We start from the raw sequence: 26,738 nt of genomic DNA, 5'->3' as shown, positions 1-26,738 counted from the left end.
ATCATGATGATTTTTGAGTATATCTGTAGGAATTGTCCCTGCAATAAGCTCCTCCAGTTCTATGCGCAACCTGGCTACATCAATTGCCTGTGAATCTTTATCCTTCCTTTGAAGAACTTTCAACCAATCATTCAAATCCTCAGCTGTTATTTCAGTAGACTTTTTCACTGCACCCACTTGTTCTGTCACCCTCTGTGGTTCCAGAATTGATCCTCCCAAACAACCAGTATTCAATCCTGAATTAGGCTGCACATCTAATCCTTCACTACATGTGTCATGTCTCAACTGTCTCAAATTATTTTCACTAGTCCTCATTCTTGATTCCTCCAAAGTGCAAGAACCAACCAAACCATTTCCAACATAAGGAACTGTCAAACCATTTTCACCCATTCTTTGCTTATCAAAAATAGGCACAACCGGACCTATGGTTACAGGCACCGTAACAGCTTCTAGATTTTTCGTCAGCTCTCTTATTCTCTCAGTCAGCTCAGTTGTCGTTCTGGCTAATTCTTTTGTTTTCTCGTCACTAACTCGATTCTCTCTTTCTCACTCTCTCTCTCTTTCCCTTTCTGTGAAAGAGCTATCACTTTTCAGATCAGGTGTCACGACTTCAGTTTTAATAATTCGCAAAGTATCCCTTACTGGAGTAGCAACTGGCGTGCTCTCTTCTTGTTCTGGTCTATACGGAGGTGGTCTCTTGTAAATCATGTCATCCAAGACCTCATCCTCATAATCATTAACTCCATATTTTCTCACCTCTGCGTGTGACACCTTCGCTGCACCTTTCCTCCCTTCCGCTTCTTCAACTGTCCTCATAGGATATAATCCCTCTGTCATACTAGCATCTCGCCATCTCCTCATTCGATCATGATGAGTTTCACGATCATATTTCCTCCCAAAAAAGTACCTATAGTTGCTTCCACTCCTCTGCTTTTCTCGCTCATGCACCTCATCTTCCCATTCCACCAACGCCTCGAACTGTGTCGGCCTTGGTCTAGGCTCTAGACACATCATCTTTTCCCATAAATTTCTCAACACAGCCAAATTAAATGAACCATGTTCCGGGAACGCTAAGACACCATCTTCCTTAGTATACTTAGCCCAGTTATCTAACCAAATACAGGTATGATACCCATATTTCGCAACCATGAAGGATGCAGGAGTTCTCGTTGGAGGTAGCAATTCACCCTCTCTGGTTATTATGTTCTTATCCTTGTCGAACCACCTCTTTATTTTACCGAACAAGGATTTCTTCTTCTTTTCCTCCGGTTGGTAATACATTTTAATGTTTACCAATATTCTCTAGTCCCTTCCGCAAATGTACGATCTTTTGTCCAATAACAGCGCGACTCACACCAACGCACCAATCCTGGAGCGTCTACGTCACCCTGTACTCCTTCCAATCCCTGCGCGGCTCACACTAACGCACCAATCCTAGCGCGAGCACTGTTCTGATCCACTACCCAATCAGAGCGCGATCTGTATGACCCGACTCTCTGACGTCAACAGCCGCTGCAGTCGCTTCTGCTCCTCTTCCTGTCACTCGTCTACCCCTCCTTTACAAAACCTTCTTAGTAGACTTCGTTTCAGACTCTACAAATACAAACTCTACAAATACAAAATCTATTAGTTACAACATATAAACATCTCCATTGTCTGTTTCGCTAACCACAGAATAGTAAAGAAAATCTTTTTCACAAGAATCCCGCTTTTCCCTAGAACAGCGCTTACCTCTGCTCCACTATGGAATAATTACTTTCGTTGACACAGTAGCACATCCCTCTACTCTGCCCTTCTACCATGCATCCATTAACTGTTTCCTCTAGGACTGCTCCAAAGAGTCTTACAATCAATTAAATGCTCATACATTCACGCACTTTCACACCAGAAAATGTAGCACATGCACACAGAATTCTGCCTTTCCCGAGAACAGCGAACAGTCTGTCCCACTACAGAATTATAACACACGTTAACCAAGCAGCGCTTACCTCTGCTCAGTCCTTCAGACAAGCTCAGAGAATACCTATTACGCCTCCCGCGATAAGCTTTAACGGCAAACCTTACGGATCCCTGGGACTTAAGACCAGAGTTTCACAGATAACCTTCGCTACCATACACACTCCTTTTATACCGAAAATATGTCCCTAATAGTAACACACGACGATGTCACTTATTCCGAACCCAGACAATGTGACGCGCAACTTCAATTGTCACACGTTTTTTTACCTGCATACGTACAGGTAATTCCAACAATCCCGTTTTTCCCGAGAGCAGCACACACTTCCCTCTGCCCTACTATGGAACCGTCACCAGCTCCCAAGTTCCAGAAGCACTACATAAAACTCAATACAACGACTTCAACATATAGTATTAGTACATATACCAACATCAATCAATAATCAATGAATCAAAAGCCAATGTACAAGCAATCTAATCAGATCAAGACAATAATCAAACCGTCATACTGCTACCAGGAAACTGCTGCAGATCGGCGCATATTAAATCTCCCTGCTTCCACGGACAGAGTAAATCTACAGTCACACGCACATACATACATCATACGCTAGGGCCCATCACACTAAATTCACGCTATTACTCTATCCACACTGAATATAGGAGAGAAAACCTAAACCAATCTGCATCTACAATGAGGTCAATGCGACCTTAATGATATTGCCCTGAGTCATGATTTTAAACATAAGAAATACATTTCAAAACTCAATGAATCAACAAGGAATGAACACCCGACACCGGAATTCAAACAAATGGTTGTTTATCTAAATTAGTTCAAATGAAAGTCAATCATTAGCAAAATCATTATTCTCATAGTTACCTATTCTAGCTAAATGGGTCAGGACAGGTCTCTCGGTAAAGTCTCTCGAGCTGCCGTCCTCAGCATAGGTTCAGGAAGAAGTCCAAACGTAAGTGAACGCAATGGGACCAATGAACACGAAGACCGCAATGAACCGCAATGAACACGGACCCTCTCTAGTCTAACATTTTATAGGAAAAATAGCAAACAAAAGTTACAAACAAATGTCGAATATCCGTTGAGCTGCTGGGCAGAGCGAGCAGGAAAGGATGTCACTCAGTTACATTTAGGAAACCTCCGCTCAGGAAAAATCACAAAAATAAAAAGACGGAAGAAGGAAACTCGAGTTTGCAAATGTATCTTTCGTAAATGTTCTTCCTTGATATCTTAGCAGAGCCACCGCAGACTTGTCATTGTTCATTGTGGCTTTATCCTTGTCCAAGGGCAGCTGGAATCGTTCCCAGAGCTACTGTCCTCACGGAAAACTTTCTAACCAGGCCAAGGCTGCGGTCAGGTGACTCTCGACCGTATTCAGCAAGGCCTCCCATCAAAATTCAATCACTCGAGTGCAGGCTGTAAAGGCAGCCATCTTGTTTTAGGCCAAAACGGACCATCTTAATTAAAAGAAACACAAAACAACATTACCACAGCATAATGATTAAACAGTGTTAATCCCCACTAATACCCATATGTGTATGTAATTATCTAGCCTTTTGCAACATAATAAAGCATTAGTTCACGTTACTTTGAAAAGCGTTTGTGCTTTAAACAAATAGCACTTTGCGACATTCATTTAATTAAAACCGCACATTATTATTAAGCAACATATATGCATTCCCACGTGTAGTTTTTCTCATTAGTAATGTTGGTTAGTCTGACCTTAACAAGACAAACTATTAATTAGTGTTTTTAAACTAGTATTTTTAATCAAAACATATAGACAAAACTGGAGCTTTAAACTCGATAAATTTTCAACAGAAATCTCTGCTCCAGCAGTGTTGCAGTAGACAGGCATGTTGCTGGGCCTGCTGGGCCTTTATCTCATCGAGGGTCCCCTTCATCTCATTGAGGGTGGACACAACCTGGGCCATGCCCGTGGTGTCCTGCCGGTATGTGTCCAGGATGTTACGGACATGGGAATATACCGGTTCCCCAGCCAACTGGTCAGGCTGGCGCCTCCGCCGTCCTCCACTCCCACCACCCCTGCCCACTTGCACCTGGCCTGCCCTTGTGGGCACATCGGGTCTCCGGGACCCCTGAGGGGTGGCATTGGCGTTGTCGCCTGCCTCCTCCTGGGTTCCCGGGACACCGTGTCCCTCCTGGCCAGCCTGGCTGCTTTGTGGTGGTGGGGCAGGGATCCTGGGTGTCTCCTGGGATGTGGCAGGAGTGGGGGTGGTGGTTGGCCCCGTTGTACCTGACGCAGGTGCTGCAGGTCGTTGGACACCAGAGGGACCAGGTTGGTCGGGGTCGTCCACAGAGTGGTGAGAGTCGTCGCTGCCGGTGGCATCGGCCTCCCGCAGAGCCGGGTCCTGTGAGTCTTCCCCCCCAGTGTTGGGGGGTGAACCACGAGGTTGACCTGTGTGTGAGAGAGACAATGTTAATTTTGGTCCATGCAACATCCATGTTTCATCAGTTTCAAAGTTGGCACATTTCCTCTTGGAATTAGGATCTGTCTTGCATTCCACTCACAGTGCACTTGTGCATGGGTGTGTCCCTTGGGCACCACTTTGGCGCCTTTAACTATGTGTGGCACAGTCTTACTTGCTGCGTCAAGTGTGACTGCAGTCAGCAGTGGAGTGGGCAGGTGTGGCGAGCCATGCATTGGCGCCTTCCGTGTAGCACTGTACATGTGCACATGGAGTGGATCCACACACTTATATAATGCAGGTAGCTGTCGTTGTGCTCATGCACAGGTTGTGACATGGCCCTGTGTTTTGCCATGGAGAAGAGGGGGGGTTCTGGCACTGGCCACCCTTGTCTACATGCACGCAGTCCACCTGCTGACGAGCAGACATTCCCACACACCACAAGGCTGATTTGCTCTCCCTGTGTCTCCCTCCCTCTCTGTCCCCCTCTCCCTCCCTCTCTGTCCCCCTTTCCCTCCCTCTGTGTGTCAGCCTCCTCCCTCAGTCCGTCTTCCCGTGTCTCCCTCCCTCTGTGTCCCCCTGTCCCTCCCTCTGTGTGTCAGCCTCCTCCCTCTGTCCGTCTCCCTGTATCTCCCTCCCTCTGTGTCCCCCTGTCCCTCCCTCTGTGTGTCAGCCTCCTCCCTCTGTCCATCTCCCTGTGTCTCCCTCCCTCTGTGTCCCCCTGTCCCTCCCTCTGTGTGTCAGCCTCCTCCCTCTGTCCGTCTCCCCGTGTCTCCCTCCCTCTCTGTCCCCCTGTCCCTCCCTCTGTGTGTCAGCCTCCTCCCTCTGTCCGTCTCCCTGTGTCTCCCTCCCTCTGTGTCCCCCTGTCCCTCCCTCTGTGTGTCACCCTCTGTCACCTAAGGCCAGCTTCCTGGGCACACACTGTTAGCAGATCTTTGAATGGCCCTTGGCTTGTTGCTGTGAGTTTGTTTCTGATCTCCAGGCACCCATTGGGTGTAGTGTGTGTGTCTGCGCTGCTGCTGTGGTGGTGTGTGCTGCCACTCTTTCACAGTGTTGGCTGTTCATTAGCTGCTGTCATGTGCAAAAACGTGCCTTCACCCCCATGTGTTAATGCAAGGCGTCCGCCATTTGCTGGCGAGTCTTTCCTGTGTGGGGACACAGTGTTAGTCTGGCTGTGACCTAGGCCATATGGGCAGAGGGCATTGTTGTCTGCTTCTGAGTTGCACTATGTGATTTTTTGGGCCCACCCTCCCGCCATCCGGCTTATCGTGTCATGTGTTGGTGTCTTCTGTGGCCTGTGACTTGACATTGTCCAGCTGGGTGCATGGGGCATGGTGGCGCCAGTGGCATGTGCGTGTTCATGGAGTGTGGTTGAGTCATGCGATAGCTTGGGGTGGTTGCGTGCCTGTTTGTGGGTTTGGTTGTGGATGACGTTCCCCCCCATGTGAGGTGCGTTGTTTGTGTACTCACCCGGGTCTCGGAGTCCTCCTAATCCTTCGACTGCCTCCACCGGCAGTATGGCCATCACCCTCTCCTCCCAGAAATGGTAGTGTACGGGTCTGCGGGACGGCCCTCCTCCAGTGACGTTGGCCTGGTTGTGTTCGTCCGTCATCTTGGCTCGGACCCTCCTCCGCAGATCGTACCACCTGGCTTGGCATTCCTGCTTGTTCCTTCTGGTGTCCGCAACAGCATTCACAGCATCGACGATGGTCTGCCACATGGCTGTTTTTTCTGAAATGCTGGTCTGTCTGACCAATGTTCCAAAGAGGTGTGGCTCGACTCTGAGGATTTCATCGACAAGGACCTCCAACTCTCGGTTACTGAAATTTGGATTCTTGTTAGTGGGCATGGTGAGGGGTGTGGGTGTGGATGGTGGGGGGTGTGTGTGGATGGTTGTGGGTGTGTGGGTGGGGTTGTGCAGGTGTGTGTGTGTGTGTGAATGTGATGAGGGGGTGTTTGTGAAGGTGGTTGTGTGAAGGTGTGCAAGTGTAAGGTGTGGTGAAGCTTGTAGTATGGTGCTGTAGGTTGTCTGTGGGGTCTGGCAGCAGTGAGTCTGTTGCAAAGGCTCATGGTTTGTGTGTGTGGGCCCTTTTTATTGGTCCATTTGTGGGTGTGGCTGTGTTTGAAGTTTGGGTGGGTGTGTTATAAGGAGTGGTGGTGTTTTGGGCCTCTGTTTGTTTTTGGCAGTTGCAGGTCAGTGAATGTGTTGTTTTAGTGGTTGTTGGACATGTTTAGTGGCTTTGTGCCATTCGAATGGTGTATTCTTGTGTTGTTTTGTTTTGTCCTGGTTGTGTACGTGCGTTTTTAGCGTGTGTACGGTGTGTACATGGGCCATTTGGTTGTACAGTGCTGTCCTTGTGTGTGGCTTGGTACGACTCGTACATGCGGTTGTGATGTTGGGGCCTGGGGTGCGCTCCGTACTTAGGAGGTTGTGGTGGGGGTGCGACTCTGACATACACGGGTGTACATACACGGGGGTACGACACGTACACGGGTGTACATACACGGGGGGTACGACACATACAGGGGTGTACATACACGGGGGTAGGACACGTACACGGGTGGGGGTACGACTCGAACGTACAGGTGTGTACATACACATTGGTACGACACGTACAGGGGTGGGGGTACGACTCGAACGTACAGGGGTGTACATACACGGGGGTACGACACGTACAGGGGTGTACATACACGGGGGTAGGACACGTACAGGGGTGGGGGTACGACTCAAACGTACAGGGGTGTACATACACGGTGGTACGACACGTACAGGGGTGGGGGTACGACTCGAACGTACAGGGGTGTACATACACGGTGGTACGACACGTACAGGGGTGGGGGTACGACTCGAACGTACAGGGGTGTACATACACGGTGGTACGACACGTACACGGGTGGGGTTACGACTCGAACGTACAGGGGTGTACATACACGGTGGTACGACACGTACAGGGGTGGGGGTACGACTCGAACGTACAGGGGTGTACATACACGGTGGTACGACACGTACAGGGGTGGGGGTACGACTCGAACGTACAGGGGTGTACATACACGGTGGTATGACACGTACACGGGTGGGGGTATGACTCGAACGTACAGGGGTACGACACGTACAGGGGTGTACATACACGGGTGGGGGTGTACATACACGGGGGGTACGTCTCGGACGTACGGGGGCTGGGGGGAGTGTTGGGCGCGTATGCGGGCACATGTCTCCATGGTTGCTATGGGAGTTCGGTGCGGACGGTGTTTTTTCCATACGGTTGTAACATCGGACGCACGGGATGGATCGTGATTCCTCGGTCGGTCTTCACTTTTCACATTTGTACGGTAAATCGTCCGAGGACGTGTCGGACACATTTTCCGACCCGAGGACGTGTGGGGAATCATTCCCAATGCTGTTCGTATGGACTTTTTACCATGTGAATCGTGATTGGCAGTTTGTACGGCACTTGTACGAATCGTACGGTAAAAAGACCGGATACGAGTCGTACGGGGAAAATTTTTACCGGATCGTGATCGGCACCTTGGTGTTAATATTTCTGGTTCTGGCCGATATGGGGGTGGATTTTATAGAACTTGTCATCAAGAACATCATCCTCTGATTCATTCACTCCATACCCTCTCCATTCCACCTTATGTCTTTTTTCTGCGCATTTTCTTCCTTCATTCTCTCCTGCAGTTCTTACGGGAAACAAACCCTCGGTCATACTTACATTCCGCCACCTTCTCATTCGATCATCATGATTCTCATGTCCGTATGATCTACCAAACATATACCTGTACCTTCCGCCACTTCTCTGTCTTTCTCGGTCATGCATCTCATCTTCCCATTCAGTCAATGCTTCAAACTGTGTCGGTCTAGGTCTCGGTTCGTCCTCATTTTCTCTTAAATTTCTCAAAACTGCCAAATTAAATGAACCATGTTCTGGAAAAGCCAAAACTCCGTCATTCTTAGTGTACTTAACCCAATTGTCTAACCAAATACAGGTGTGATATCCATATTTCTCAACCATAAAGGATGCGGGGGGTTTCGGTGGAAGAAGTAATTGTCCTTCCCTAGTTATAATCGGTTTGTCCTTTTTAAACCACTTTTTAATTCTACCGAACCAGGACTTCTTCTCCTTTTCTGGTGGATCGTAATACATATTTTCTGTCTTTTCGTGTTTCACTAGTCTCTCCTCTCGACCGTACCGCTTTTCTGACCAATTGTAGTGCGACTCACACTAACGCACCAATCCAGAGCGTCTAAGTCTCTCTGCAATTCTCCAATCCCAACGCGACTCACACTAACGCACCAATCAGGAGCATCTACGTCACCCTGTGATTCTCCAATCCTAGCGCGGCGTACGCTAACGCACCAATCAGGAGCGTTCTACGTTTCCAACTGACTGGCCAATCCCAGCGCGGTAGTTCTGACATCAGCAGCCGCTGCCGCAGCTCCTGCTCCTGTCTACCCTTCCTTTACAAAATTCACTCGGTAAGTTTTGTTTCAAATTTACAAATCTGTTAGTAACAACACAAAAACACCACCATTGTCCGCTTCGCTAACCAAGGAATAGCAATAGACCTTTCTCACTAGAATTCCGTCTTTCCCAAGAGCAGAGCTTACCTCTGCCCTACTGCGGAATCGTTACTTCCATTGATAAAGTAGCCCATCCCTCTACCTTACCCTTCCGACAAGCATTAGCTAACTGTTTCTCCAGGATTAAGACACTTGGTTGGAGACCCAATGCGCCTGAGAAATAAAACTAGAGTTTCACAATTAACCTGAATGCCTTCACATTCACGCACTTTCACACAGAAAATGTAGTACATTCACACAGATTCCTGTCTTTTCCGAGAATAGCGAACATTCTGTCCTACTACAGAATTATAACATACGTTAATAAAGTAGCACTTCAACCTCTACTTTATCCTTCCCATTCAGTCAATGCTTCAAACTGTGTCGGTCTAGGTCTCGGTTCGTCCTCATTTTCTCTTAAATTTCTCAAAACTGCCAAATTAAATGAACCATGTTCTGGAAAAGCCCAAACTCCGTCATTCTTAGTGTACTTAACCCAATTGTCTAACCAAATACAGGTGTGATATCCATATTTCTCAACCATAAAGGATGCGGGGGGTTTCGGTGGAAGAAGTAATTGTCCTTCCCTAGTTATAATCGGTTTGTCCTTTTTAAACCACTTTTTAATTCTACCGAACCAGGACTTCTTCTCCTTTTCTGGTGGATCGTAATACATATTTTCTGTCTTTTCGTGTTTCACTAGTCTCTCCTCTCGACCGTACCGCTTTTCTGACCAATTGTAGTGTGACTCACACTAACGCACCAATCCAGAGCGTCTAAGTCTCTCTGCAATTCTCCAATCCCAACGCGACTCATACTAACGCACCAATCAGGAGCATCTACGTCACCCTGTGATTCTCCACTCCTAGCGCGGCGTACGCTAACGCACCAATCAGGAGCGTTCTACGTTTCAAACTGACTGGCCAATCCCAGCGCGGTAGTTCTGACGTTAGCAGCCGCTGCCGCAGCTCCTGCTCCTGTCTACCCTTCCTTTACAAAATTCACTCGGTAAGTTTTGTTTCAAATTTACAAATCTGTTAGTAACAACACAAAAACACCACCATTGTCCGCTTCGCTAACCAAGGAATAGCAATAGACCTTTCTCACTAGAATTCCGTCTTTCCCGAGAGCAGCGCGTACCTCTGCCCTACTACGGAATCGTTACTTCCGTTGATAAAGTAGCACATCCCTCTACCTTACCCTTCTAACAAGCATTAGCTAACTGTTTCTCCAGGATTAAGACACTTGGTTGGAGACCCAATGCGCCTGAGAAATAAAACTAGAGTTTCACAATTAACCTGAATGCCTTCACATTCACGCACTTTCACACAGAAAATGTAGTACATTCACACAGAATCCTGTCTTTCCCGAGAATAGCGAACATTCTGTCCTACTACAGAATTATAACATACGTTAATAAAGTAGCACTTCAACCTCTACTTTATCCTTCCCATTCAGTCAATGCTTCAAACTGTGTCGGTCTAGGTCTCGGTTCGTCCTCATTTTCTCTTAAATTTCTCAAAACTGCCAAATTAAATGAACCATGTTCTGGAAAAGCCAAAACTCCGTCATTCTTAGTGTACTTAACCCAATTGTCTAACCAAATACAGGTGTGATATCCATATTTCTCAACCATAAAGGATGCGGGGGGTTTCGGTGGAAGAAGTAATTGTCCTTCCCTAGTTATAATCGGTTTGTCCTTTTTAAACTACTTTTTAATTCTACCGAACCAGGACTTCTTCTCCTTTTCTGGTGGATCGTAATACATATTTTCTGTCTTTTCGTGTTTCACTAGTCTCTCCTCTCGACCGTACCGCTTTTCTGACCAATTGTAGTGCGACTCACACTAACGCACCAATCCAGAGCGTCTAAGTCTCTCTGCAATTCTCCAATCCCAACGCGACTCACACTAACGCACCAATCAGGAGCATCTACGTCACCCTGTGATTCTCCAATCCTAGCGCGGCGTACGCTAACGCACCAATCAGGAGCGTTCTACGTTTCCAACTGACTGGCCAATCCCAGCGCGGTAGTTCTGACGTCAGCAGCCGCTGCCGCAGCTCCTGCTCCTGTCTACCCTTCCTTTACAAAATTCACTCGGTAAGTTTTGTTTCAAATTTACAAATCTGTTAGTAACAACACAAAAACACCACCATTGTCCGCTTCGCTAACCAAGGAATAGCAATAGACCTTTCTCACTAGAATTCCGTCTTTCCCGAGAGCAGCGCTTACCTCTGCCCTACTACGGAATCGTTACTTCCGTTGATAAAGTAGCACATCCCTCTACCTTACCCTTCTAACAAGCATTAGCTAACTGTTTCTCCAGGATTAAGACACTTGGTTGGAGACCCAATGCGCCTGAGAAATAAAACTAGAGTTTCACAATTAACCTGAATGCCTTCACATTCACACACTTTCACACAGAAAATGTAGTACATTCACACAGAATCCTGTCTTTCCCGAGAATAGCGAACATTCTGTCCTACTACCGAATTATAACATACGTTAATAAAGTAGCACTTCAACCTCTACTTTATCCTTCAAACAAGCTAAGAGAACATCTATTACCTTTCTAGTGATAAGCGTTATCGGAGTGCCATTTGGACTCCTGGTACCTAAGACCAAAACTTCACAGGTGACCTTCGCTACCATACACTTCTTTCATACAAGAGATATTTCTAATGGCAACACGCGACAATGTCACCGGATAGAACCCAGACAATGCGTTGCGCAACTTCTCTCGTTACACGCTTCCCCTATGTACCTACAGGGCAACAACAATTCAGTCTTTCCCGAGAACAGCGCTTACCTCTGCTCTACTACGGAACCATTACAAACTTCCGACTTCCTACATCCCAGAAGCCGTGCAAACAACATAAAACTCGACGTGACTCAACATAGAGTGTTAATACATAAAGCAATACCAATCAATAATCGATAAGCAATGTACAAGCAATAATCACTAAACCAAAAGAATAACAACCATCATTCTACTACCAGAAAAACTGTTGCAGCGTGGAATTTTAAATCCTCCCTTCGTCACAGATCAAATATCACCCTAGCACATTCCCTCAATACATTCATTGGTGGGGCCCATAACACCAACACTCACACTTCATTGATCCGTTCTAACGGGAGAGATAAATTGTCCAAACGCTGACATGAAAGGAATACCTTTTTCACCAAAAGAACCTACATTAAGTACCTTTAATAAACTCAGAACCTCGAGCTATTCCCTCCATTTAGTCGATGGATCAGTTAGTTGAAATTGGATATTTGGTGACTCAATTCTTTAATCTACATTTAATCTTATTCTAATTCCTCCAAATAAATCACCCGGCACATTTGTTTGTTAGAATAATAATTTTGTTTATCTAATCAATTGCAATTTTAATAGATCATAAATCAAACCACCAAGCATCATATTTACCTAATCTGGCTATTAGTCGTCCTCTAAGTCAATCAAGTCGTGGAAAGTCTTTAATTCATCAAAGTCAGGCAGCAATTCAGTCTGTCAAAGATTCAGGATAATCAGCTGTCCAGCAGTGTCACCGTCCTCTTCATCAGCATCAGCATTCCCAACCTTAAGATGCATCCCTCTCTATTCTACCATCTTTTATAATAAATTTAATGTCAAAATGTAACAAAAATCAGTTTTAGAAAGTCCTGATTGGAGGATTTGGGGTCATTCGGTGAAGTTCTCACATAGTCTATTTTGTTAGATCATCACGCTTGCTGGTTCCAGTTTTAAAGACAGTCTTTTGTTTAGCAAACTTGGCAACTCTCCCGGTGTGTCCTTGATGGGTACATCTCACATGAGGTCAAGACGAGGCCACTGGTTGCTGGCTGTGGCGCAGGCGCACTTCACCCGAAACCTCGTGGAACAGTGACTAGGCTGTCGTGTCGCAATCAGTCATCTTTACGAAGGCCCAAATCGGTCAACTTAGGCAAAACAAACACAAAACGTAATTAAAACATTGAAATGGCTAATAAAATGTTAAACCCTCACTAATTCCCCTCTGTGTATGTAATTATCTAGCACAATAGCAACATTCAAAGCGTTTATATTCACCCAACGATGTCATCTGGTGCAACTTACAATTACATCACAAAAGCAACATACATCATACAATATTCTAATTTTCTACCATTAGTATGCGTACATTTATTAATATACAAATCAGTTTTAGACATGCACATGCAAATCCCACGTGTAATTCTTTCATTAATATAGTTGGTTAGATATCACTTCAAACAGATTAATAATATTACAATTAATAGATTATTCGGATTAATATAAACTTGCATAAATGGGGGGGTATACAAACATTTGTACTACCCGCTCCCACATACCACCACAGGGTTTTTGGGCCAGAGGTGAAGCCCAGGCTGCATCTGAACTCCTTTTGTGTTATAGTCGTTTGGGCTTGAAGTCCCATCATAAAGCTAACCATTTTGCGCACTGTGTCACCATTTTGGGAAGATGACACGGTGGTTATTTAATTAAGAGAAGGTTTTTTTTCAGGATGGCAATGGACGGAAGAGTGCAGGATGCCATGCGCCTGCCTGCAGAGGCAGGGCGCATGGGCCTGCTTATGCCAGGCGCATGGGCGGCAGTGCATCAGGCACATCAATTGGCGAGCAGTGTGGCTGCAGCTGTGTGGGCGTGCTCACCGCCACGGCCGTGGGCGGCCAAGCAAGACAAACAGGTACAGAGCAGGGGACGTTTCGAGAGCCAGGGGAGGGGCTTCTGATGTGAAGAGAGGAGGGCGAGGGGCGGAGCGCCGCGCTGTGTCACACTCTGCAATTTGTGGCTGGGAGGGGCCTGCACGCGGCAATCGGTGAGGCCTGTAGCAGGGGAAACATCCATTAGTACGCTGATTTTTCTACGCGTACCGTTACTACGCAAGCGTTAGTACGCATGCGATGTAACAACGCGTCTCCTTTAGTACGCATGCTGTTACATCGCATGCGTACTACAACGCATGCGTAGTGAGCGGGTGCCGCTTTTGTTTGTCATCACGACTCCGAGGGTCTGCTGCGACGGAGGAAGACGGTGGAAGCAGGAAGGTAAGTGGGGCTGTGTTGGGGTTAGTGGTTTAGGGTTTAGGGTAGTGTTGTGGGTTAGTGAAGTGTAGGGTAGTGTTTTAGGGTTTAGTGTAGTGTCGGGGTTAGTGTTATAGGGTTTAGGGTAGTGTTGTGCGTTAGTGAAGTGTAGGGTAGTGTTTTAGGGTTTAGTGTAGTGTCGGGGTTAGTGTTATAGGGTTTAGGGTAGTGTTGTGAGTCAGTGAAGTGTAGGGTAGTGTTTTAGGGTTAAGTGTAGGGGGGTTGTGCTGGGTAGTGAATGAGTGTAGGGACAGGAGTAGGGGAATGTGTATGTTCGTGCAGGGAGTAGTGATTTAGGGTTTAGGGTAGTGTAGTGGTGTTTCAATAGTGCAGTGTAGTGTTTTAGTGTATTGGTAGTGTTTTAGAGGTGTAAGGTAGTATGACACGTTATTCCGCATACCATTCTAATTACTACGTACGTTTTTAGTTCGCATACATTAACACTTTCATTGTAATGGTATGTGAACTAAAAACTTGCGTAGTAACGGTTATTGCTAAGTAATAACCGCCTAGTAAAAGCATGCGAAGTAATGGCATGCGAAATAACGTCTCATATTCCCGTAGCAGTAGTGTTGTCTAGTTCCCACTGATCCATAGGACGTGCACCTTTGTTGGACAACATAAACTTTGGGTGAGGTGCCGAGACTGATTCTGGGCACCCACGCAGGTTATGTTGGCCTAGAGGCCAGATAGCTTATAGTGCCACCATAAGCCCCCCCCCTAACCTTACGAGGGAGCGAATGATTTCTGGCGACTACTGAACATGACAACCCTGACCCCTCAGGGATCGTCGAAACAGATCAGTACCTTTCGCACAGTCACTCGTGCTTACTTGTGCTCATAGAAATATACAGAATACACAGTGGGACATTTTCAATATATTTATTGAGCCAACGTTATTCTTGTATAGAATACATGTGCTGCGATCAGTAGACCCAACCAGATGAAAGTAATTACAAGCACCAAAACAGTAAGTAGTAGTGGTGCTAAAACAGTGTATATATGCAGGCATATAAACAAGGCAGTAATCAGGGGCACTCCTATCCGGCAAACCCTACTCTGAGTGTACCTAGAGTGTTGTGTAGGTGTAAAGCAAAGAATCCCCCCTAAGGGACGATCCAACTCAATTACCTGGTGGGAGAAAATGTATGACCCCGTCTTGGTCACAAAGTGGACACCACTCACGAGATGACTGACCACTGCGTGGTGAAGTCTCAGCATGCAGGGACCCTTGGTGTCAGCTGAAGTGCATCCTCTGCTAATCTTTTGGGATGCTCTATATTTATAAGAAGAAGCAGCCTTGCGATGTGCGTATAGATTAGCCATGTTATGGATATGTAGATAACCCTGGTGCCCCATGGATGAACGACATTTGTACATAATGCGTAGAAGGGCCATGTACATGATCTTCGAGGCATTGTGATAATGTTGTGCGAAGCTAGATATGTAAACAAGTAGTTTCAGAGAAACTAATCCAACTTTGTCGTGCACGCAAATAGGTGAAAAAGGTCACAGCAGAAATGCTATTGTGAAAAATAGGACAATGTAACAAATGAGCCGCTTCGCTACATGGGCCTAACCCGGGCACATAACAATAGAGAAGACGGAATTAGAGACATCGAAGTCAGCGGCCTCTGACAAAAGAGAGCTGAAGTGGAAGGAAGTAGGGGCAGAGTCACAGGGCCAACAGGGGGCACCAGGAGAAGGGAGGGAGGAACAGAACTGGTGGGAGGGGCCTGTGGGCCTGGAGCAAAGACAGAAACCGAAGACTCTCTTGAATGTGGACGGAGAAGACAGTACAAGCAGCAGGAAAAGGGACAGATATTCATGAAAATAGGGCCCCAAAGGAGACAGATCACCCTAGACAGGGTTAGCAGTGTGGCTTGGGGTGTACATCTGGGGGAAGGAGTGGGGAGGCAGATAAAGGGGTTGGGGAGCTGGCAGCACCAAAGTGGAGGCACCCAGTATCTCTAGAGCTGGGAGGATGGTAAGAGAAGCTCCCCCTGGGAGCTGCGATCTCGTTTTTCAGAGGCAGGGGGGGCGGCCACATGAGGCTGCCTCTGCTGCTAGCATATGGCCAAGGGTAGATCACATAGAGATGTAAGAGAGTACCACTAAGGGCTAGAAGGTAGGCCCGCGTCTGCATTAGTGGCGGCAATGTTAAACTGGATTGATGATGAGGAGCAGAGAGGAGGTTCTACTCATGGACACAAAGTGGAAGTTAGGCCACCACTCATATTATATACGTGCAAAAGGGCAGGACAGGGCTCAGGCCAGTGTGCGGGGGGAGTCATTCAGCAGGGGTGGGTAGGTCTGGGAATGTAGAACTTTCCCTGGTAGGGCAGCAGCTAATAGGGTGGGGAGAAGGATGGAAGACCAGGGCAGTGAAGGGTGTTGGCAATGGATACCTGCCGATGGGAAGGGGCATGCACATAGTGATAATAACCCCAGCTTGCTGGACCTCCCCTTTACATTACAGGAGCATCAACATCGCGGGCAGGCAGACTCAGGAGAGTCATATGCAGCTCAGTGACCCCCGAGGGGAACGTTGGCAGGGTCTAGTGCAGCCAGCCTAACGCCAACGAGGGACGGCTACGACACTGCCACACGAAGGTCTTGGGTGGCCTCGACAGTACATTCTAAGGCCCACTGGTATCACAATGGAGGTAATGGAAGGTTTACGCAACAAGGGCCAAACATTGCGAGGGCACTGGTTGAAGTGCACACAAGGTCTTGGGAAGTGGGAGAAGAATCTATGCAGTTAGATTACGAGGAAATGAGCACCGAAAAAGGCATAATAGTGGATGATGATGTGCCTGTGGACGATGAACACAGGTGGTGGACAAGCAGTGTATGAGGGGGCAATAGTTTAACATAGCACAGTGGTATGAGCGTATTGCTCTGATTATTGGTCCCTTTTTACTGTGGGTTTTCCGTTTGCGCTCATGTCTAATTGTGGTGAGCATGTGATGGGTTTGGCATCCTACTATTACTGCACTCAGGCAGGCGAATGTCTGATGATGGGCCTTAATGTAAGTAGTGAGTAGTGTTTGTTTTCCCTCCCATGAGTTTTGCGGATGTGCCATCCACTTTGTGGGCAACAGGTGATGTAGAGCTGGGATTGCTACAGATTCCGCGAGCCTTGTTATGCATGATGCCAGATTTGGTTGAGAAAGGAGTGATTGAGGAAATAACTGTTCATATTTGTAATAGCCCCCCCTGTTTCGATTGGGTTTACAATCTGTGACTGCCTTGTGTGAAGTTAACAGAAATGTGGTTCTCCAGTTGTCTGCTGCTCTGGCCATTGCTATGCTTCTGTTAATGGTTCTTTCTGCTGCTCAATATTTTTCTATCACTGATTTAAAATACATTCTTTGGCGGTATTATTTTCATAATAGGTCTTTGTCCGGATTCACATTGACTGGTAGGAGTCATGAGTATCTGTGCAGAGATTTAAAAGGGTAGTTACTTGCTCATCGTTTCAGATACACAGCAAAGTTGTAGGGACAGTACAGTTAACTAGTGTTATACATGGCATCCTTGCCGTGGTTTTCCCGGACTTTTCTTGTTCAACCTCCTATATTTTTTATGCTGTGCTGGATTTTGTTTTTGCTGTTTCAGATGCTTTGGGCATTTTGCCGCTGCTGGTCAGTGTCACGGTGCAGGTGCTCCCTGTGTAACATGATATTGTGCTTGGTTCTCCCTGATTTGCGTATTTTGTTTTACTAGTAGATCCCTAGTGAGGTGCACTGAGTGTGCCTGGGCTGGTAAATAAATTGTTACTAGTGGGCTTGCGGCACTGATTGTGCCACCCACATGAGTAGCCCGGAAAAGATGCCTCAGGCCTACCACCACATTGCCTGCGCGCAGTTTGTACATAGGACACCCCTATGGTAGGCCCATGATACCACCCTCGGCAGGGTGCAGTGTATGTGAAAGGCAGGATATGTACTGGTGTGTGTAACATGTCCTGATAGTGAAATACTGCCCATTTTGTTTTTCACTTTTGAAAGGCTATCTTAACCATAGGACAGAATGGGGAATGCGTTGTAACATTTACCAAGCATATCTTCCCATAGGAATAAGGTAGAAAATTGGAGTCTGGTATCCCTGGACTCAGAATTTGATAACACATCTTCTAGTAAGGATGGTTTTTAAAGTATGTGTTTGCAAATGGCACTTTTAGAAAGTGTCTATTTTCTTGTTCAATATTTCTGTGTGCCTCTGTTTGTTTGTGGATTGACTGTCTGGTTTCAGTGTGACAGAGACAGACGATGTGCATTTGGAGTGGTGTCCTTTTCTGGTGTTATTTACTGTGTTACTGTGAGTGCTGGTACAGATACGTGGCACATTGCCTTTGGGATAAACCTGTCTGTTCAGGCCAAGCTACCAAGGGGGTGAGCAGGGGCTATCTAAATTGTGTACCCCCCCTTACTCTGACTCAATGGGAGGGTCCCTATTTGAACAAAGGTACGTACCTCTGCCAACCAGAAACACCCATTTCTATCAAATAGTTATTGCACTTAGTTTTGAATGGCCAGGGAGTATGCTATTCAAAAGGGGTAAGTATTGTTGAAAGGTTTCCTACTTAGGTCACCTACTGTCGAAGGGGGGTAGGAGATTAGCTCCTTGGCGAACTAACATATTAAATGAGGTGCATGAGCCTTTACCATGAATGCATGAAACAGACTTTTGGGCAACTAACAAAATGAGCTTTTCATTTTTTTGTCCTCATTTAACCAATAAGCTGCTGCAGATCTTACAAAGCCATCATTTTCAAACTGAGCGCCATTAGGCTTCCTTCAATTGCTTAGGTTGACCCGACCAGCCCCTTTATGGGGTTTTGGTGTAATCATAGGACCAAGTGATTATTTCCATAGATGTCATAATAGTCTCAGTTCTCGGCCCATGGTCATAAAGGGCTGCCAAATGTTCGTAGATCTATCACTAGTCCCTACAGATTCAAGGCGAGCCATTGCAAGTGAGGATTTTAGCCATTCTTCTGTTTTAGGAGGGTGGCGATCTTTCCATTTTATACATATTTCCCTACGGAGAAGCAAAATCAGACATAACAACAGCCCTCTGTGTAACTGTGTTAAGTCTGAGGTGGAAAGACCGTCATTAGCGAAAAACACTAATGAAACATTAACCTCAATGTTAACTTTGAAGATGTTGCACAAATAGTCTCCTACCCCCTTCCAAAACATGCCTAATTCGGAGCATTCGCAAAAAATGTGAACATCATTGGCTTTAAGTGCCATACATCTGGGGCATTTTAGCTCAGGAAGTGGGGCGAACGTAGCTATTCTAGCGGGTGTGTAATAAAGGCGATTGGTGACAAAAAAGTGATTTTTCTTTTAGCTGGTTTAATGAACTTATACAGTAGTTTTAAAGATGGTTCTAAGAGGTCTCCGATGGTAGATTCGGAGGGGGGTTGGTTCCAAGACGATGATTATGGTGGAATTCCTAAAACATCAGTGTCCAAAAGCTTTTTATACCAGATGGAGATTTCTTTCTTCAGTGGCTGGACAGATTGGACAAGGATCTCCATATCCCAAACTCCTTTTATGCCCTCAAACCAGGATTTGAGTTGTAGGAACTTAAACTTTGAGAAACTAGAACCTATCTTGGCTCTTAACAATTCCCACGGATAGATTCCGTTTACATCCCCCAGGTCAGACCATATGGAGATTCCTGCTCTCTTAATGGGACCAGCTAAGCCATCTTGAAGGCAGGGTGGTGTTCCCGGGGAGTCCCACAAAGGGGCAAATTCGGAGTAATAGACAATTTCCCATCTGGTTCTTACTTTAAACCAAGTTTCTAGGGCAGTCTTAAGAACCTTCAAGAGCACTCTTTTAAAGAACTTGGGGGACCCAAACTTGTAAAGGAACACTTCTAGGCCTCCCCTGCCCTCGTTTGCTGCCATTTCGCAGAGCAACCTTCCCCATGCAGTTCCAGCAGGTTTAGACAGTAGCATCCGTGTAGCTTTAAATTGGAATGCGACTAAATACCAGCTGATATCTTGGAGAGCTAACCCACCTTTAATTAGTCTGTGCCTCAGTTTCTTCCATGACAGCCTTACTCCCTTATCCCCCCAAATGAAACTCCCAATCTTACTTTGAATCTTAGAGATAGTCTGTTGGGGAAAGGTCAGGGGAACTGCGTTGAACAAATAGGTCAGCTTTGGAAGAATAATCATCTTCACTAGGTTGGCCATCCCATAGATAGTCAGGGGAAGGTTCCTCCACCTTGCAAAGAGATGATCTATTTCCTTGATGATTTTATTCATGTTAATGAGGGAAATTTTCTCGAGATCTTTAACAATATTAATGCCCAGATATTTGAACTCTTTGCTAATCAGTCCCCCCCACTGATCGATATTCCAGCACATCACCTCTGTCTTAAAGGAATTGGGCAAGTAACCAGAGATAGAGCCAAAATCCTCCAAGAGGGTTTCAACCCGCGGGATAGTTACTTCTGGGTTGCTAGTGTATAGGATTATATCGTCAGCATATTAAGCTATTTTACATTGGTAAAGCTGAGATTTAAAAGGAAGGATTAGATCATCTAGTCTAATGGCCTGTGCCAGTGGCTCTATATATAAGTCAAATAACAGAGGCGAGATGGGGCAACCTTGCCTGGCCCCCCTCTGAATATTAAAACTGGAGGTAAGCGTTCCGTTTATCAAGATATTTGCTGATGCTCCCTGATAACATTTCCTCATGGTTTGTATAAATATGGGGCCAAAGCCCATTGCCTCCAATACCTCCCAGAGATAAACCCAACAGACCCTATCGAAAGCCTTGGCAGCGTCCAAGGCGACCACTGCCAAGGGGTCTGATCTTATTATGGCCAGATCGATATTGCCTATAAGCAGCTGCGTCTGTTCCTGAATATATTGCCCGGTTATGAAGCCTTTCTGATCGATGTTAACCAACTCAGGAACCAGCTTAGCCAATCTCCCTGCCAAAATACCCATAGAGATCTTGTAATCAGCATTTAACAGGGAGATCGGACGGTATGAATCTGCTATAAGTGGATCCTTTCTGGGTTTTAATATTAAGACAATAGTTGCTTCCTTCCATGAGCTAGGAATTTGGCCTGTTAGACTGTATGTTGATTGAAACAAGGTTCCCAAAGCTGGGGTCAATTCGTCTGACAAAAGTTTGTAAACTGCATTTGGCAATGCATCCATACCTGATGCTTTATTGTTCTTGGATATCTTAATTTGAGTTTTTATCTCTTCCAACATAATAGGAGCTTCCAGAAGGTCTCGGCTAGCGTTGGTTAAAATAGGGAGAGATTTACTGCTCAGCCATGTGTGTATTTGTTCTTTTGAGGGTGCAAAATTCTCTTTATAGAGATCTGAGAATAATGTAAGGAGACAGGTCTGCATATCCTCTACACTAGTAGATTTGTCCCCGTTGTTGTTTATTACTAGCACACTAATATTATTTTTGGAGCAGTCAACTTTAGCCTTCCAGGCAAGGAGGGCACCTGCTTTCTCTCCTTATTCATAATTTTCCATATTCTTAGTATGCCATTGTGCCTTGCATTTCTCATCTAATTTCCCCCTGAACTCTTGCCTAGCCCTATCAAGATCGTCCTGGACTTTACCCAACCTTCCTGGGCTCCCCCGGTTGATAGAATCCTCTCGACTTCTAACTGCTGGATTTTTTCCTCGATTAATTTTAGCTCCCGGGCTTCAGCTCGATTTTTAGAGCATATGAGGCCGTGGAGCCTGCCCCTCAGGTTGGCCTTAAAGGCATCCCAAACGAATTCTATAGCCGTTGAATCAATATTTAGGTAAAACAACTCCGCCTGCACTACCGTACCACCTTAGACTGGCGGCAGCTGCCACTGAGTGAGACACTCATCACACAATGAAGTGTTTCGAGTGAGACACTCACATCACACAGTTAAACTGTTTCCTAGTGAGACACTCACATTGCACTGTTGAAGTGTTTCCTAGTGAGACACTCACATCACACCATTGAAGTGTTTCCTAGCGAGACACTCACATTGCACAAAGTGTCTCCTGGTGAGACACTCACATCGCACATTTAAAGTGTGTCCTAGTGAGACACTTATCTCACAATGAAGTGTTTCCTAGTGAGACACTCACATCGCACAGTAAAAGTGTCTCCTAGTGAGACATTCATATTGCACAGTAAAAGTGTCTGCTAGTGAGACACTCACATAGAACCGGTGTAGTGCTTCCTAGTGAGACACTCATCATACACTGAAGTGTTTCATAGTGAGACACACACATTGCACAGTTAAAATGTCTCCTAGTGAGACACTCACATCACACTGTTGAAGTGTTTCCTAGTGAGACACTCATATTGCAACATTGAAGTGTTCCTAGTGAGACACTCAAATCGCACAGTTAAAGTGTTTCCTAGTAAGACACTCACATCGCACCCTTGAAGCATTTCCTAGTGCGACACTCACATTGCACAAAGTGTTTCCTAGTGAGACACTCACATCGCACAGTTAAAGTGTGTCCTACTGAGACACTCACATCACACCATTGAAGTGTTTCCTAGTGAGACACTTATCTCACAATGAAGTGTTTCCTAGTGAGACACTCATATTGCAACGTTGAGGTGTTCCTAGTGAGACACTCAAATCGCACAGTTAAAGTGTCTCCTAGTTAGACACTCACATTGCACAGTTTAAGTGTTTCCTAGTAAGACACTCACATCACACCCTTGAAGTATTTCCTAGTGAGACACTCTCATTGCACAAAGTGTCACCTAGTGAGACACTCACATTGCACAAAGTGTCTCCTAGTGAGACATTCACATCGCACAGTTAAAGTGTGCCCTACTGAGACACTCACATCGCACCATTGAAGTGTTTCCTAGTGAGACACTCACATCGCACAGTAAAAGTGTCTCCTAGTGAGCCACTCACATCGCACACTTGAAGTGCTTCCTAGTGAGACACATCATATCACACAGTTAGTGTCTCCTAGTGAGAGACTCACACTGCACATTAAAAGTGTCACCTAGTGAGAAACTCACATTGCGCCGTTGAAGTGTTTCCTAGTGAGACCAGGGGCAGTTCCTCCGCAATGGCAGAGGAGCGTTCCCCCACTGCTCAGAGACAGCAGATAAATAAAATGATAATAATCCGTTTTTATCATTTTATTTTTCACTGTACTCTGAGCCGCAAAGCTGACTAATGAGACACTCATTGCACAATTAAGTGCTTCCTAGTGAAATACTCACATCGCACCGTTAAAGTATTTCCTAGTGAGACACTTACATCGCAGTTGAAGTGTTTCCTAGTGAGACATCACATCGCACAGTTAGTGTCTTCTTGTGAGACACTCACATCGCACAGTTAAAGTGTCTCCTAGTGAGACACTCATTGCACAATGAAGTGTTGACTAGTGAGACATTCACATCACACAGTAAAAGTGTCTCCTTTGGAGACACTCACAACTTACAGTTAAATTGTGTCCTAGTGAGACACTGAAACCGCACATGCTCAGCTGCCACTGCTGTGCGTGCAGCTGTTCACCTTCAGAAAGTGATGCCTCCAGCAGCCCCACGGTATCCCCACTGTATGTATCCCACACAGATCTCTAGGGGAACATACCTGGACTTTGCAGCATGAAAGTGAAACTCTTTTAATTGCGCTAGGTGTACAGGAATAGGGTTGTGTTCTGTGTGGTGCAGCCGAATATGGGCTGGGTTTTCATTGCTTTGGTTTGACCGCCAGCTGACCCTCCCTCATCTGCCCTATTACTTATGCTAAAGTAATCAAGACTAAAAGCACAGAAAGCATAGTATAGGCCCTACTTCACACTGCCTGTTTCAGCCGAATAACTGTGGCAGCCGCAGCTGCATCCGGTATCGGTTTCCTCTGTTGAACAGCTCTCTGAGAGAAGAAGCCGGTGTTGGACTTGGCCCTTCTGGCAAGTTCACCCCTAGAACTTTTTGCATTATCCTAGCCTTTTTCCTGTGTTGTACTAGTGATTTTAGGCCTCTAGGCGCTTTCACACTGTGTCCCAGTGGAAAGCGCGTGCGCTCTGTGTATGGTTTAGTGAGACTGACGTGCCCTCCCATAAGGAATGCATGGAGGATCTGAGTGACCGTGTTAAGTCCTGATGTGAGAGGAGTGCAGGGTTGAGTTTGGTATGTGCGGACTCGTGAGGTTAAATGCTGCACGATGATGTGTGCGGCGTCATGGTGTCTCGTGTGGAAGTGCCACTTCTAGATGCTGGCATAAATGTGAAGTGACTGTCTGGCTTGTGATTGGCTGGTGTGTCTATCTCCAGGAGTCAGGATGGGTCTGCCCCGGTGGTGGGTGGGGAGATCTGCATGTTGATGGCAGGGAGGAGTACACCTGGGACCTGAATAGGGCTGGGCTTTCCCCACACAATGCTGGCTCCACCCCCTGTGGTGCGTCTGATGTCCCTGACCTATCCTGTGCATAGGGAGAGGGGCTGAGCAAAACAAAGTGCTCAGGAACCAGTTGCATCTGGTTCGCCCCTTCCCTGCACCTTGAGACAAAGGGATATGGTGTATAAAAGAAGGGGCTGTAACCCCAGAAAAATGTTCTCTTTTGGATCCTGACAGAGGGGGGCTTGCTGCTGGTAGGGCCCAGGAGGGACCGCCATGGGGGCTACCTCCCTGCTGGAGGGCCCTGTGTGCTGGCCCCTGGGCCCTACCTTTCCCCCCTGATGCCTCCAGGACTTCTTGGACCCTTTTACTTGTTCTTGGACTTTGCCAAGGCTTGGGAGCTCTTTGTCTGGAGCATTTTCCTAGGAGAGGGAGAGCCGGGGGCTGAGCAGCGCTGCGCTGCAGCCCTGGCTGAGGGAATCCCCCTCGTAGGGATTCCCCCTCCTTGTGAGCTTTTGCGGGTGCCCACCCCGCTTATGTCGCTATTTTTAATGGCGGATGCCCACCCCGCATTTTGCCTGTCCGGCGCGGGAGCTTACCCCGCGTTATGCATCCTTTAAAAAAAAGCGGGTTCCCACCCCGCGATTTGCCATGTTTGGCGGGTGCCCACCCCGCCTTATATCTTGAATTTTGAGGGAGCCTACCCCTCTTACGAAGAAATTCTCACCGCCACGGCCCGAGCCGCGAGAGGAATCTCCTCCGGGCCGCTACCTAGCGCGACACGGAAGTCAGGCGAGCCTTGCGTGTGACGTGGGCGGGCCTGTGGCCCGCCGAAGAGAAGACGGCCCGGAAGACTGTGAGGCCTCGCGGGGCTCCCATGCGTGGAGAGAGCCCCGTGCATGTTCCGAAAGCCCCGGGTCCCAGGAGGGGGCCCGGGTGAAGGCAGGGAAGTGATGCGGCCGTTCAGCGGGGCTCCCATGTGCCAGGGAGAGCCCCGCCTTTGCCCACAGGAGTCCCGGGTCCCAGGAGGGGGCCCGGGTGAAAAAGGAGAGGAGTCCGAGTCCTGCGTCCAGCCCCCTCCAGCCGGTGAGTGGTCTGAGTGAGTCCGGGTGGGGAGAGGCAGGGTCAGAGCGGCCCCGCATGACAGCAGGCTGCTCCAACGGGGGCATGTTATTTTAAGAGCCCCAGCTGGCTCCAACGGGGGCATGTTTTATTTGAAGAGCCCCGTGGCTCCAGCATGGGCATTCCTGCATTTCAGAGCCTACAGGGCTCCAACGATGGTCGCATTTATTTTAGACGGGCCCAGAGGGGCCCAGGCTCTTTCCCCCTGTTGTGTGGCCATCCCCCCACAGCTGCCCCGGCTTGCTAGAGGGCAGCTGGGACTTTAGTTATGGCCATAATTGTTTTAGACGGGCCCAGAGGGGCCCAGGCTTGCTCAAGTTGGTTCTTAGAGCCTAGATGGCTCCAACGTTTGGCGCAGACTAATTTTAGGAGCCCCGTGTGGCTCCACAGTACTGGGGGACATGTCGTTTTTAGAGCCTAGGTGGCTCCAACGTTTTGGACATTACTTCAAGGGCCATTGAGAACCCAGGCCTCATTTTTCTTCCCCAGCTGCGCAGCACTTAGTGCCAGCTGCAGCGTTTAGGCCCTGTCCTTGTCCCCAGCTGCCCAGCATATTTGAGTTGTAGGTGAGTACGCATGGCCAGTCCTAGGGGTGAGGATGGGCCAATCAATGGTAGTACAAGTGGACGAGGAACTCACTCAAGTTATAGTAAAAATCCAGGCACCCCGACTGCAGAACAGGGTACTCACACTTGTAGTTTTCTGAGCGGATGTCTAAATATCCCACCACCATGCCTGTTGGGAGCGTTCCTTTCTATTCGTGTTGCATTATTAAACGTATTTCTGCAGTAGTGCCTACTGAAGCAGGCAGAAGTGCATTTTGGGAGCTGTAGTCCTGTATGTATATCTTATCAAGTGAGGCATAACCCTTTCTAGGATACATCATGCTACATGTTATCTGTCCTCAGTGAATTATAGTATCATGTGCCGTGTAATGGCTATTAGAACGAGAGTAACACCAGTTAAATTCTATACCTATTAACAACAGCAAACAGAACTTCCCATGCACCCGAAGAGGCAAACCACTAGAAGTGGGCAGAAAACTCAGCTCCGCCAGCGTAGCGGATAAAGCCAGCTACCCCTGCTCCCCAGCCCGGTCCCTGCTTTTGAAAGCAGCCAGGCCGGGGAGAGCTTCCCTGGGCCCCGGTGGACCCCCGTCCCCAGCGCCCGGACCTTCGGCTGGCTTGCAGGAC

General features: G+C 47.1%; 1 protein-coding gene across 2 annotated transcripts in view; it reads right to left on the bottom strand.

Annotated features, from left to right (window-relative positions):
* Positions 1 to 12,306: 12,306 nt before the first annotated feature.
* The window catches only part of LOC146869455 (E3 ubiquitin-protein ligase TRIM39-like), a 193,281-nt gene continuing 178,849 nt past the window's right edge, over positions 12,307 to 26,738 (bottom strand). Inside the window, exon 4 of one of the 2 annotated variants that reach the window (XM_085653995.1) lies at positions 12,307 to 12,904. In XM_085653995.1, the coding sequence (XP_085510121.1) occupies positions 12,901 to 12,904 (4 nt within the window). In that variant the 3' untranslated portion in view covers positions 12,307 to 12,900. The remainder of the gene's footprint in view (positions 12,905 to 26,738) is intronic. The other variant, XM_085653984.1, reaches the window with a different exon arrangement.

The sequence above is a fragment of the Triturus cristatus genome, chromosome 1_1, assembly GCF_964204655.1.
Source record: "Triturus cristatus chromosome 1_1, aTriCri1.1, whole genome shotgun sequence".
In the NCBI taxonomy this organism is placed as follows: domain Eukaryota; kingdom Metazoa; phylum Chordata; class Amphibia; order Caudata; family Salamandridae; genus Triturus; species Triturus cristatus.
Note: the sequence above shows the minus strand (reverse complement) of the source record. Positions and strands in the feature narration are given on the sequence as shown.